This window comes from Papilio polytes, unplaced genomic scaffold, assembly GCF_000836215.1.
Source record: "Papilio polytes unplaced genomic scaffold, Ppol_1.0 DF823510.1, whole genome shotgun sequence".
NCBI classification, from domain to species: Eukaryota; Metazoa; Arthropoda; class Insecta; order Lepidoptera; family Papilionidae; genus Papilio; species Papilio polytes.
The window spans coordinates 1,357,968-1,372,886 of record NW_013525694.1 but is presented as its reverse complement, the minus strand read 5'-3'; the positions used below and the strand labels follow the sequence as shown (position 1 = coordinate 1,372,886).

The following is a 14,919-nucleotide window of genomic DNA, read 5'->3' as shown; positions in this document are numbered from 1 at the left end:
ACTACTGCCCATGACTAGGCAGAAGGGCCCTCATAGATCTGCTTATTGCACAATAAAGTCTTATAGTGATAATTTCTGACAACAAGTCTATAATACATTACAAAATTGAGTGTTGATAATATTGTAATTGTTCTGGTAGATTACATTTTTAATTACCATTTTGTACGGAAATCTGTAAAAGTAACGCCATCTATTATCATGTATTTAAAAATCTCCAATTTTAAAATCAAAACTACTCAACGCTAGATGTCGCAACATCGGTACCTTAATTTTATTTAAAAATAATTTTGATGTAGAAAATGTAGTTTTTATATGCCTTCCTAGAATTATTGTTTAATTAAGTTACATCAATATCTTTTGAAAAAAATCGAAACTGGTACATTATATTTCTACACTTCTCAGGTACAAAATGGCAACACAGATAACGCATGGATTTTGTTCGCCAATTTCATCTCCCGGCATCGTCGAAATTTGAATTACGAATATTCTAGACTGTACGAAAGGAGTTTCTTGAACGTCGGACTTATTTTCAATCTGTCGTTACGCAGTTGTTTATCTAAAAAGAGAAAATAATGGCAAACGCGTTAAAAAACCTAATTCCCCTGCTCGACAGAGTTTTAATTAAACGAGCTGAAGCTATAACCAAAACTGCTGGAGGAATCGTTATTCCAGAAAAGGCTCAATCCAAGGTGCTACATGGTGAAGTAATTGCAGTTGGCCCTGGAGCAAGAAAGGAAAATGGCGAGTTCATTCCCGTACTAGTGAAGGTTGGAGATAAAGTTCTTCTTCCAGAATACGGCGGCACCAAAGTCTCCCTTGATAATGATGATAAGGAGTATCACCTCTTCAGGGAATCGGATATTTTAGCAAAGATTCAGAATTAATTTTAGTGCTAGTTTTAGTTTTGCGGGATTCGAATTGGTTCAGACTTTAGAAGTAGTTATGTATGTCAATGTGATTGTGTAATTGCCGCTGCTGTGGGGTATAAAGTTATGTTATTTCCATTTATTATAATATTGTTATAAATGTTGTTTATCATTTACAGTCCCCAATAAATTACCCTTATCCGGTTCATTATCAAGTGAACATAACCTCAAAGTTGTACTTTGTTACGTAAAATATATTTTTCTGAAATTGTAATTTGTATTTGTTGGATTTTGTGGCAGTTTTATTAATGACTGGCAAAATAAAAAAGTGTAAGCTATTTTTATCAGCTAATTTACATGTTTTATTACATAGATGTCTTGAATTCACTTTGTAAGATGTCAGGCGACGCATTAGAGTAATAAATTATACCAATAGTTTGGTAATCTTGTTGCTTTGCTTTCATCTTCTGAATGAGAATTGTGTTATTCATAGATCAATTTCTAAAAGACAGGTGGAGGAAGCCAGTCTATATTCATAGATTACAAGTATACAGAACATAGAAGTAATCATCTTTAGGTGTAAAACTTAAAACATTGTTTTGCCTATGTTATAAGGTAAAAACATTTAAATTGACTTTGAAATTAAAACTGCAGAACACAAGCATAAGTTTTTATAATTGTTGCATCATCTTAACACATCTATGGTTTAATGGCCATTCATGTTGGTGAAATATTTTTCATTAAAGGTTCTGTTTGTTACTGTGCATATAAAAAATGTTAGTTTAAAAACAATAATTTTCATCTGAAATGTTTTAAATTACATGGCAAGCAAATTTTTTAACAATTTATATTACTGGTAGATAAAGCAAGCAACATATATAACTTAGAATGCATATACATATACACTTATTTTAATTTATTCAACAGATCTGTAAAATACTTCTTATTCTTAACATAAGTTTATCAATAATGCAATATTTTTCATTAAAATAAAATACATTTCAAAATACAATTATTTTCTTTATGGCAAACTATAGGTACATATTGAAAAACGAATACTGTGTTAAAATACTTCATAATACAAACTTTATTCATTTGAAAGAATTAACTCAAATATTGAGAGTAATGTGTCTTTTTAGCCATATTTAAAGAATGTGAAACTTGTGTGCCTTCATAACAAATATGTAGGTACCTCTAAACTTTTTTTTAATAGCTCGTAAATAATCTCAGTGTCTAAATAACTAAGTTATGGATAAAGATAAAAAATACTTTAGTCAGGCTATAAATCCAATAAAAGTATTTAAAGTAAATTACGGAATAATTAAGTAAAAATATGTTGAGAACAAATTACTGTAAAGATATTGCAGTACGTCTGACAGCAGCTGATAATGCAGGGTTTGGATCAGGTGGTTCTGTCAAAAGTTGCACAGTGGTCCAACAACCATCCTCGCTAGACTTTCTCAATGCTTCCATAGTGGCTTGCACTCTTTGACCATCTTCAAATGTAGCTGCTGCCCTCACCGGTTCTTTAATCCAATCCATTTGCTCCTTTACAGGGAGAAATGCTTCTTTGAGAGCACTTATCATTTTACACAAACCTTTTACATACGGTTTAGGAATAATACTTGATGTACAACTCAAGTCTTCAACATCAACATATATTACTTCTTCTTTATCTTGTACCCTCTTATTTTCTTCTTCAGGAATGGTCTTATGGATTCTATGCAGTTTCCCATGTAAATCTCCACCCCTTACAACCAAATATCCCTTTTTACTACAAACATATATTTCTTGGTTGAAGCAAGGACCGGGTAAGTGGTTATTCAATGTTGCTGTCACTAATAAACCTTTATCCATCTGCAATTGGAATGTGCAAAAGTCTGGTGCGGTGATTTTTCGTATTCCATTTACTTTAGCAGTCTCTTCTACAAATGTTCTTAGAACACCATGTACTTTGACAACTTTCTGACCTGTCAAATAAGTAACCAGATCTATGACATGACTTCCAACAAGTGTCAAAGTTCCTCCACCCATTGTATCATCACACAACCAGTTATAAGTGTCACTGAGTAAAGAGCCCATTTGAACACGAACATCAATTAGGGTTAACTCTTCTGGATTACCTAAATAACCATCTACAATAGACTTTCTCATATAGCTGAAAGCCGGTAAGAATCGTAAAGAATGGTTTATAATTGAAATAAGTGTTGGGTAGTATTGTGCGGCTCGTACCATTTTAAGAGCTTCAGCTTGGCACAGCCCTGCAGGCTTGTCACACACAACATGTTTTCCGATACCAAGAGCCTTTACTGAGATCTGAGCATGAAGATTTGGCGCACAAACTATAAAAACTAAGTTGACGTTTTTCTTTAACAAAACGTCATCAATTTTGTTAGTAAAAAACGGTATCTTTAGCTCCTTTGCAGTTGCTTCGGCTTCTTGCAGTGTTGTGCCCCATATCGCTTCCACAGAAAATCCTTTTTCTCTTAGAAAAGGGACTAGTACTTTAGCTACTGATCCAGTACCAAATACACCTATTCCGGGAAGCATATTGTCTACTTACAACATAATATTGGATTGATACTTTATGATCGCCTAGAAACTAGTCGGAATCTTCATAAGAAGGCTGGTTTGTTAGATAACGTTACAAAACATGTTAGTGACTTGAATATAATTCATAACATTGATATAATCAATATTTTCACGATTGTTTCATGTACACAAATATAATCTGTAACAGTGACAATGACACGTGAGTTTGACAGATCAGAGTTTCGAAATACACATTCGTTTAAAAACCTACAAATGCAGAAATGATTCAATTATTTTGTTTCTGAAGTTTAAAAATATCAGAGCTTCACTTCATTTAGTTGTAAATAAAAATGATCTTTAAATAGTACAGTCATTATGATTAATGTACTTTACTAACTGACAATACTCGTTCTTCTTCTAGTTCTACAGGCCTTCGCGAGCCTTGGTTTGGTACGGTTCTTTCCAGATCAGTCTACATATACTATCTGGCCTCGCTCTTGTAATTTCCTATGCGAACGTTTTTCGAATGTGAATGTCTTTGCCAATGTACTCTCCTCCTTTCGCATCCTTTTTTATTTGTGTTTCCTGGAATATCATGTCAATTCACAACCCAATATTATTTTCGTGCAATTCTTTTTATTTTTCTATCAAGTTTTGAGATATGATTATGAATTTTTAAAATAGGTAGTCCTAGATCGTAAAATTAGTCAATGGCTTGTTGTTATTTCATCAATCAAAATCGTAGTTTTGGAATTTGTAACATTAAGTACAGTACTAGATTAAATTGTATATGAATAGCTCAAAATAAATATCATTATGACTACTTACGTAAAGATTAGTTATTTTCAATATGGAATTCGTGTAAGTGGGAAAAAGAATAATATTTGTTGAGAAAACAACCGGCACCATGCCGTAAGTCACAGTAGATGGCGCTTAAAACGAAGCTCTTCGTCAGCGGCTAAACTGAACGCGGTGATATTCGCCACCTGGATGAGATAGGGCTGTCACAATAATTAATACACTAAAATAATCAGCTAGTTGAACATTATAAATAAGAATTATATAGCAAACACAATGCTTTTCAAGAGCCTTTGTCTCAATTTTTATACTTGGTTAAAGTACCATTGCAGAATTATTTTTATAGTATCTGATACAATGATATACTGTCAGGTTATACATAAAAATAAAACATAAAAAAGCCTTCAGGTTTACTTTCGGTCATTTTCAATGTTTGTCACTAACATTGGAAGATCTGGTTGCAATCGCAACACATTAATTAGTCATATTAAAAACAGGAAAGTCTTGTATTTTTGTATGTATTGAAGTCAAAAACTACAGGACCGATTTCAACATAGGCTATTAAAATTCTAAGAAAGTTGTGGCAACCCTAAACGTATCCTATTTGCAGCAATCTCTCCGATACCTCATGGTTGGGATCCGCCGCAGTTGATCACTTCCACAATTAGGCGCAAGCGAGTTCAAACAAAAGTTTAGCTGACATGAAATATATTAATATTTGCTTAATTTTTCTAAAATAATAATGTATATTTGTGGCAATTTGTTAAAACTAAGCTTACATATCATGTAATGATAACGTAGCAATAACATGAAATACAAAATTAATGTAAATGCAACAAATAGCTGTTACTCGTGACTTCGTCTGCGGGAAATTAAAATAATATTAATAATAAAATATAGCTTACGTTTCTCATTGATATCGTAGCTTTTTAATGGAGAAAACATTTTTGTTATCGGTCCAGTAGTTTTTGAGTTATTTCAATATATCCAAAACTACAAATATTTCCTCTTTACAACATTACTTTACATAAAATAACAATCCTACTTAGATGTGAAGTTTTGTCATGTTTTGGCTATTTCGTAGCTGAGAAGTTTCCTTACCTAAGTATAAAGACATCTTATTGGTCTGAAAGAACACATAGGCTACTAAGTTATTTATTCCTCAGGGACGAAGTCGCGGGCGAAAGTATAATATAATATAATAACCGAGTGGGTGTAAGTTTGTGAGTGCATAGCACGTGTAGTGCCACAGATAAATAAAATATTAAATGACAACGGAAGCGCGACCCGAGCTGTCAGTCTTTTTGTTTCATCCTGACATCCCTAATTGCTTCTCATCTATTGAAGGAAAAAAAACATCTCAGACACGTTTTTTAATTGCAATTTGTGCAACGAAGTAAATTCTTCAAATGAAATAAAATTGACTAGAACACAGTTTTTTTTAATTTAATTAATGGATAAGCATGAGTTTAATTCAATTTTTGTTGAGTGTTACAACATTTAAAAAATAATCTTACACAATCATAATTAAAAAAAATCAAATATTTACCTATCTGTATTGCCTGTTCAAATATTCGTCTAAAAGATTTGTTAAACAAACAAAATGGATAAAGCCTTATAAATCTGAGCACGAATCTCATTTGCGGAGGGATAATTCTGTAATCCGGGTGGGGCGTTTCGTAGCGCCGCCCAACTTACGCCGCCCGCCTTGCGCGCGCGCAGCCCAAATGATAGACGTCGTACAGACAGACAAGAGGGCAAACAACCCTCCGGTAATAGCCGGTTTGATATGGACAGTGAAGTGGAAAGTTAAAGTGCAGTGCAATGCCTAGAAAACGCGTCAATAGATCACCACCCGTTGACAAAAGGTCTGATGAACAAGATGATGATGATTTCTTGTTCGACGATACGCAATCTAGCTCTGGTAATAAATTAATCTTAATTTACTTACTAAAGTACTAAATTTAAGAGTTAAATTTAAATAAAAAAATAACTATAATTCGTTTTAGTATAATATATATATATATATATATATATATATATATATTTTTTTAATTAATTTCAAATGAAAACAATTTTCTGACATGGGTAAACTATCCGGAGATAGTATGAAAACAAAACGATTTAAAAATGTTGAATTGGAAAATCACATATTTTACTAATATTATAAATGAAAAATTAGTTACATCGGTCGATGGATGTTTGTTATAAAACGAGTGAACCGATTTCCAATAAATTTAACATAGAATTAGAGCTTAGGCTGGAAGAACACCCAGGTTCCCCATTTTTTATTAAATTCCACACAGACGGAGTCACGGGCGACAGCTAACATCTAGTATCTATTTAATCAAGTCGTTCTTGCTTAAATTAAAGTATTGTCGAAATTAAATTAATAATTAGTTAATTGATAAGCAACAAGCCGACTGACTGCACCCTGACATTACAGAGTTTACTGTTTAAAATTAGTCTACATAGCACAATGAAACGACCGTTCCTTTAAGACATACGGCCTTACAAATATTAGTAAAATTTTTGCCTAAACTTAGTTTAATCCTAAGACTAACTTTATACCGCGTTTATTTGTAAGGCTGTTAATCTATTAAATGCTGTCTATTTACTTAATCTTACTAATAATACAAATGCGAAAGTTGGGATGGATGGATGTTTTTTTTTAACCTAATTAGATCAAAAAGGTGTGGAGTGTATCACTGATCCTTTTTTTGGGCGACATTCGGCTATTTGATACGGAATGTCGTCCATTTGTGATGGATGTTTGTTAGAGTTTGTAGCCTAAACTGCCAAACGGATTTGAATGAAATTTGGCATAGATGTGTTATTACCAGTACCATTGTTTTCTTTTTAATTCGACGCGGGCAAAAACCAGTGTTTAAATATTAATATAAAAAATATACAGGACGGAGTTCACACGAGCCTCAACATAGGAACGCGGCTAACGCCCGGGAACGGGCCAGAATGAGAGTCCTCTCTAAAGCATTTTGCAGGTATTGCTATATTTATATATGCTATATTCTATTCATCATTTTTATTATTAACTTAATATACTTTTAAACCATCTGAGAATGAAATAAGGAACTTAGTTCCGCAAATTATTTTAGGAATGTTGGTTTTATCACTCACGCTCGAAGCCTCGAGTTAACAATTTAGAAAATGTCACTCACTTTAGTGAGATTTTCTCTTTATTCGACCTTTTTAAATTACTAGGATTATTAATTAATAATCATCATCACCAGCTCACTATACGTCCCCACCGAGGGGCTCGGAGCCCACCCTAAAGTAAGGGTGACTAGGCCATAGTCAACCACGCTGGCCCAGCGGGTTGGTTGACTTCACATATATCTTTGAATTTCTTCGCCGATATGTGCAGGTTGCGATGTTTTCCTTCACCGTAAGAACGACGGGTAAATTATGTACATATGAAAATTCGAAAAAATCGAAAATCACATTGGTACATGGCGGGATTCGAACCCAAGAACTGTAGATTACAAGTCAAGTGCTTAAACCACTGAGCCACCGACGCTCTAATAATAGTGGAATTAAAGATAATCTGGCGCCAAATTATTTTAGACTTTCAGGGTACTGAAATAGAGATAAATAATGTATTTACCTAAGTATTTAATATTACAATCGTTTATAAATCGGAGTGCGTTCTGAGAGAAACATCGTACAGCTGGTTCCATATCCGTCTATACTTTGTTATTCTAGGCCGGTCTGTACGCTCCGTGTCCGGCTATGACGCCGTTCTGTGAGTTACAAAGGTAGAATCACTAGTCTAAAAATCATTCTAGAAAAGAGTTAGTAATAGTCATTGGTTGTCAATTTTTATGGAAACCAATGTAAGAATTTTTAAATCGAGCAAGTTTATCATCGGTCTGTCAATCAATAGTTACCGATTATTGTCCATGACTTTATTGCTAATACTAACGAAGAAAAGTAACCGAGATAGAAAAGAAAAGTTGCTTGGAACCATTTGAATCATCAGAAATGGGCCTTCCTAAATTTCTTCTAAAGGACGCCAACCTTCTTTCTACAATAGACACTGACCCAGTTAGCAATGGGAGACTTATAGCCAAGCATTTAAAAAGACTTCCCATCAGTGTTCCGTAGCCTCGTCTTGTAGTTAGCATCGTAATGTAAAAGTATGATTCATGTTATTGATGGTTACAGGTTAAAGACGACGTTGCCGTGGGTGCCTGCGGACACGAAGCTATCAAAGTTGGATACGCTTCGTCTAGCTGCCTCGTACATCGCGCACTTACGCGCGTTGCTCGCGCCGCGCTCTGCGCACGCGCCGCCGCACCCACTCAGCCTGGTTAGTACAACTAATATATATAGAAAGAAGAGAGAAATAAACTACTTAATTTAACACTAGATTCATTACTACTGTACAACACTTTCTTATTAAACCAGTCCCGATTTTCTTTCTAAATATAAAAAACGTAAAGATCTTAGTAAGCTCAGCCATTTTAACAAATACCTTCAAAGTTTCATTTACAATTCTATAGAATGTATGTTACTCGTAACTTCACCAAAAAAAAATCATGCAGAGAAAAAAGTAAGAGATCAATCGCGACGTTATTAACACAAACAGAAAAACATGAGACCGCTGACACATTGTCGGTAACGCCCACGGGCGCGGTTAAGATAATTGCTCACAAATTTATCACCTGTCACACTTGTCATCCCCTTAATACTTTGGGTTAGGCACGAGCCCGCTCAGGACATTTGCCAAACGCCACGACTAAATGCTGTCGTCGACGGATTAGAAGCCACGTTCCGCGAAGGCCCGACTTTGTGATCTATGGCACAGGATTAGTACGAGTTAAAAACTGAACTTGCTATAGACGATTCTTTCCTTTTTGAATGTGCAACATATATTATATTTGATTCTATATTATATTTAGCATCTTTTAAGAAGAATTTAAAAGGCTACTCACAAGTATTACTCATAGGTGTTGTAAAGTTGTCTCTTGTTTTGAGGCACTCGAGTTATCAATTTACCAAATTAACTGACGAAACTTATATAGTTACAAAAATATGTGAACGTCCCTGAGAAAAACAAAGATCAAGGCCTCGTTTCAATAACTTAAATCAATGTAAATTTAGACTTTTGGTTACTAAACTTTTTGGTTATTTTTTATCCGTCATCGTGTGTGTTCTATGACCGTTCGCAAAAAAGTAATCCTTTTTTGTCGGAATTATGCAAGAGCATACTTCGCCTAAGCGTTTCTGGATCTTTAATAAACAAAAGTCATCAGTGCGCTAAAGCGATAGAAACAAAAAGGTTACAACAATAAACAGCACCGGTTTTACTGCCGAAGCGCGCGTTGACCAAAAGTTTGCAGCTGTTGAGTGTGTATAAATAAAATTTATCCCCGGACGTTAAAGAGATGCTCCGGTTTATTGTTTCCACGATTCCTTTGTTTTAATGTTTAATTAAGAGCTCAGTGCGTAGGCTGTAATGTTAAATGCAAACGTTATCCTTCTCTTATTAAATAAAATCATGACAAATTCACTTCGACAATATCATTTTCAGATATCTTAATTTGTTTGTTTTTTAAAAAAGGTAACTTAAAAAAGTCTACTGGTTCATAGAACTAGATTTTATATATTCAAATCTACACACATAAAACTTTATGTGATGTGTATGTGTTTTTTTAGGGCACATGGGTGGTCACAATATTGGGATATTCAAAATGTTTTCTGATAACATAAACATAGGTCAAGAACATAATTGCTTGTTCAGAATCTGCGGTAAAAAAAATCATTGTGGGCGGTCTTCCTAATCAATAACAAAACTTAGGCAATTTTGACATACCTAATCTGTTTTACTTTTATTTTATTTAGGAATATTATCAGGATATTTTACTTGTGATGAGATAAAAGAACGATAAAGAAGTAGGTAAAAAGGGTAACCATTTTGTGCTAGCTGTTGCTTGCAACTTTCCCCGCGCGGAATTACAAAATCAAGTAATATATTGCCTATGAATCACAGTGGTGGTGCTTGCGAATGGGGAATGAATTTTAAATATCCGCCTAGTAATTTTTAGTATATTCTTTACAAACAGAAATACAAATATTTCCTCATTATATTAGTATTAATACAGTTTTTATTCACTTTTTTGTTAATTGTATTTTCTTTCAACAGGCGTGGCCATTTGCATTTCAACATGGTGGCACTCTAAGTTGTGCTATATCACAAAGATGGAGTATAAATACACAGTCTAACGACGGAGCCGGCGATAGTCATCGAAATAATAACCTGCAAGTTCAGGAGAATCTTACTAACGTTAATAATGATAACTATAATCAAGATTACTCAGAGAATGACTACGACGAAAGAGGTTATGACGAAAGAGGTTACGACGAAAGAGGTTACGAAGAAAGATGTTACGACGAAGTAAATGAACCTTCAACGACCACGATGCAATATTGTAATTACGGATATAAAGAAAGTTATTACGAAATGAGAAATTCGCATAATTGTGATACTCTTATGAATAACGCGTAATTGAGAACAGATTATATATAGTTTTACTAACACGGCCATTGTAATTCCAAAGGATATATTAATAAATATTTTACTGACCTATTTGTGTTTTTTTTTTCAAAATTACCGGTTTATGGTCGACTGGTTTAACATAACCTTGAGTGGCGGAATCCAGAAATCCCTCTCTGCATATAGCCTAAGAGTCCAAAAGCAGTTTTATATCTTGAAAATATGAAAAAAATACAAGAAATAGAGCCAAAAGTACCTTTATTTAATTACACGCCTCTTTGATGTAGGTTTTAAGAAAGTTGCATCTCATATGTTTGTGTAAAATAAGATGTGAAAGATTTTAAACTCCGTTCAATGTGAGTGTCGGTCGGTAACCGGATCGTTTGACAAAGTCGAGAACCGCTTTGACACTCCGCGGAATCTGACAAAACAAACATATTTGCCAACAAAAAATAACGTGCTAAAAGTCAACGGCACACTTAAAATGATTAATCTTATTTATATTTCTGACTGTAAAATTTACAATATCAAATTTACTACACTGTGCAGTCAAATTCTATTAAATCTATCTTTTTTAAACATTTATAGCTTTAGAAGACTCTAATAGAAGACTAACGGCCACGTTTAATCATTAACTTATAATTATATCAAAGACTAACTGTTGACCGTGACTTCGTCTACGCAATATTAATATAAAAAAGTAGCCTGTAATATGCCCGTCTATGTCAGCTACTCTCCGATGACAGTCTGGTCAAAATTGGTCCACCGTTTCGGAGATTACGCGGAACAAACTCTTACGCAGACAGACAAATAAAATTAAATGGGATTTTGATTACCAGCATCGCAAATACGAATCTTCCCAAAATCTGGAATTTTTCTTATGAAAACATTCAGATACCCCAATTTTATTAGTAGACTAGCTGTTCCCGTGCGATTTCATCCGAATGAAGTTATAAAATATTTATTTTATTGTTTACATTTGTCAAATTATCAATTGCAAATGTTAAAATGACACGACATGATGACAACCTTGCTTCCTTGATGTTGGCAGCAAATTGTGGTCTCTTTCCCACATTAGGGTTTTTATCCAAAATATTTACCCCTAAGTTTGATAGCGTGAAAATATGTAGTCTAAAGCGTGACGTAAGTGTAGGGCTTTTTATAAAAAAAAGGATTATTCAAAAATATGCTGTGATTGCTGACATCTTAGGCAACAAAGAAGTGTGTGTTTACGCTTTATTATATTAGTATAGATGAGAAATGACATCACCAGCCAGTGACACGTGTTGATGTTTTCTAATTTCCATTGAATTTTATTAAATTGACATTTTTAATTTTGTCATTTATTTATTTTTACAGGGGCTTTGTCGCGAAGCGACGTTAACGCCCCATAAGTCTAAAACTTACAAAACTGAGTTATCCATTTTTAAATTTTCAGACTGTAGTGTGTCGTTTGAAGATTCTACTTTTGAGGTTTTGAATAAAATATAGAAACAGCTGTTGAAAACTTTATTACGCATATATAAATATCAAATTGTAGGTATGTATTATGCCAGAGCACACTAAAAAGTCATTCTTTCGTTTATTTACAACAAATTATAATTAAACTTAAGCGAGGCAACGTTTTGGTAAAATTTGATTTAAATAATTAATTACACTTATAATTAAAAACTAAAGCAATGGTGATAATTGTGAACTTATTTTTATTGACTTTCTAATGTGGCAGTATTATACTTAGGTATAAAAGAAAAAAAACATACTTGTACACACCATAGGAAACGTAAATTGATTTTTGTGAATAATCGAATATTACACTGTTTATTAAACTAAGTTTATAAAATTATAGCTAAAATAGCATTTTGCTGTACATTCGCTTCAGGTTTGGACAATAGCATAGACCAGTGATTTTCAACAACTGTGCTGCACTTTTGTGTGCCGCCAAATTTTGCATATTTTTGTCATAAACTACTTATGCAGTGTGTTGTAAGTAAATATTTTTTATCTTTTTCCTTGTGTGCCGCCAAATTTTGAAATCGTTAAATATGGGCCGCAACAAAAAAAAAGGTTGAGAATCACTGGCGTAGACTATCGTGTCTGCATTACTGAAATTAAAATGAAATAATTTTATTCTAATACTAAATCGTTTGATTTTACTCACACATACAGACAGACGAATCAAATTCATTCCGCCCTAATGACACATTTTCCTACGAGTGATTGATAAATTATATCGATATCGATAAATCTAATCAAATTAATCGAAAAAAAAAATCGATTACAAAATGTAAAAAAACTGTATGGTAATATTGGTAAAAAAAATGTGTATATACTTCGTTTATTGCTAAGAGATGAATACAAGATTGATGGTAGAAATCGCGTTTGTTTAGAGAACTTTGATCGTATTCAATACGTTGCAATTTATTGTTAAACTAGCTGTTGCCCGCGACTTCGTCTGCGCAATATTAAGATAAAAAATAGCCTATAATATGCCTGTCTATGTCAGCTACCATTCAGAGTATGTTCGGACGAAATCGCCCCAGCCGTTTATTACCCGGAACAAACGCGGCTTGCGGACAAACAGACAGACAATATATATTAAATGCGATTTTCGTTACCGGCAACACAAACACATCATCTTAACAAAATCTGGAATTTTTCTTTTGATATTACAGACAGACACTCCAATTTTATTATACGTATACAGATAATGTGTTTGGTTTTAACACGGACAGTGATAGGTTTTTTTATAATTTCTGTAATAAATCACGTTTAGCTAAAAAAAAAAATTCTTAAGGCGAAAAATATCTCACTTATTTATAAATATCATTCACAGATAAGAAAAAGTGCCATTTTTCAATCTTATATTTCCGAAATCCTGTAATTTAATATCCAGTATACATTATAATAAAATATTATCTACCATGTTTTTGGTAGTTTCCTAGCTTCTTATAAATTAACTTATATTTAAGCTACAATTCATTCATGCGTGTACAAAATAATCTTCGATCAACAATTACTAGCAACAGACACAAATAACGTGAAAAATATTTAATAGTATATCAGTAGTTTAAAAGTTTAATAATAATAACATACTCGATGTTAAGATGGATATGTGGTGTGACAAGAATGGATAAAGTTAAGATACATTAGGGGAAGTTTGAAAGTAGCGCCAGTGGTGAAATCGAGAAGCAAAAGGTTAGCGTGGTATGGACATGTTATGCGACGAACCGATGGGGACATAAACCAGAAAGTGTTAAGATTGAATGTGGATGGCTACAAAGGAAGAGGAAGACCGAAGAAAGTATGGATGGATTGTGTGAAAGAGGATATGCTTAAGAAAGGAGTGGATTCAGATATGACGGCTGATAGAGATGTATGGAAGAGCAGCACATACTGTGCTGACCCTCCATAAGGGATAAGGGAAAGTGAATGATGATGAGCAGTAGTTTAATAGTAGTGCAAGAAAAGTTTCTAGAAACTTCTCTTCATATGATAATAGATAAGAGAAGGTCCTACCTCCTAATTCACAGCTGTTATAATTAGTTCAGGAGACAGAGATTCAACGAATTTTGTTAAAATGTTTCTTTGATGAAATTTGAATTGGATGAAATTCTTGAAAACCGTTATTTATAAGCATCCCAATACAACCATTTGATTAAACATTTAAAACTATAAAAAGATACAAAAATGTAGCTAAGTTTACTTTATACTAGCTTTTGCCCGCGACTCCGTCCGCGTGAAATTTAAAAATCATAATAAAGAAATGAAAAAATATATCCTATTTTACTCACATATGACCATTCTAAAGGCAAAAGAATTTTTTAAATCGGCAAAGTAGTTTTTAAGCTTATTCATTACAATCAAACAAAGTTTTCCTCTTTATAACATTAGTACAGATTATAAAGTTCTCTATGATTTCATTTCTCTATATTTCTGCGACTGTTTTCATACATTTTCTGTTGGTTAACTAGTTACTGACTCGTCTAGTTCATTATTGATCGAAGTTATGATACAAAGCAAACCATCACTAAAACTAAATTGCATATTTATTGTGTTAAATAAGAGACACTACATAATTATTAAATATTGACAGTTATAGTTTAATGAAATTCCTTTCTGTTTGTTTAGAGTTATTTAGTAAATTGTGTTTGATACAAAGAAAAGCATGAAGTTACTATTTCTTTGTTCCATATTTAAAAATTCAGT

General features: G+C 33.2%; 3 protein-coding genes across 3 annotated transcripts; 2 read left to right on the top strand and 1 right to left on the bottom strand.

Moving 5' to 3' along the window:
* Positions 1-419: 419 nt before the first annotated feature.
* Positions 420-1,026, top strand: LOC106104667 (10 kDa heat shock protein, mitochondrial-like). Its single transcript, XM_013284789.1, has one exon. It carries the CDS (start codon positions 573-575, stop codon positions 882-884), a length of 312 nt encoding a protein of 103 aa, XP_013140243.1. The 5' UTR covers positions 420-572; the 3' UTR covers positions 885-1,026.
* Positions 1,027-1,522: 496 nt separating this feature from the next.
* Positions 1,523-3,618, bottom strand: LOC106104666 (glucose-fructose oxidoreductase domain-containing protein 2). Its single transcript, XM_013284788.1, has one exon. The coding sequence runs from the start codon at positions 3,414-3,416 to the stop codon at positions 2,214-2,216; it is 1,203 nt and encodes a 400-aa protein (XP_013140242.1). The 5' UTR covers positions 3,417-3,618; the 3' UTR covers positions 1,523-2,213.
* Positions 3,619-5,885: 2,267 nt separating this feature from the next.
* Positions 5,886-10,746, top strand: LOC106104582. Its single transcript, XM_013284658.1, has 4 exons — positions 5,886-6,120; positions 7,111-7,198; positions 8,382-8,526; positions 10,363-10,746. The coding sequence occupies exons 1-4, from the start codon at positions 6,021-6,023 to the stop codon at positions 10,723-10,725; spliced, it is 696 nt and encodes a 231-aa protein (XP_013140112.1). The 5' UTR covers positions 5,886-6,020; the 3' UTR covers positions 10,726-10,746.
* The last annotated feature ends 4,173 nt before the right edge of the window (positions 10,747-14,919 follow it).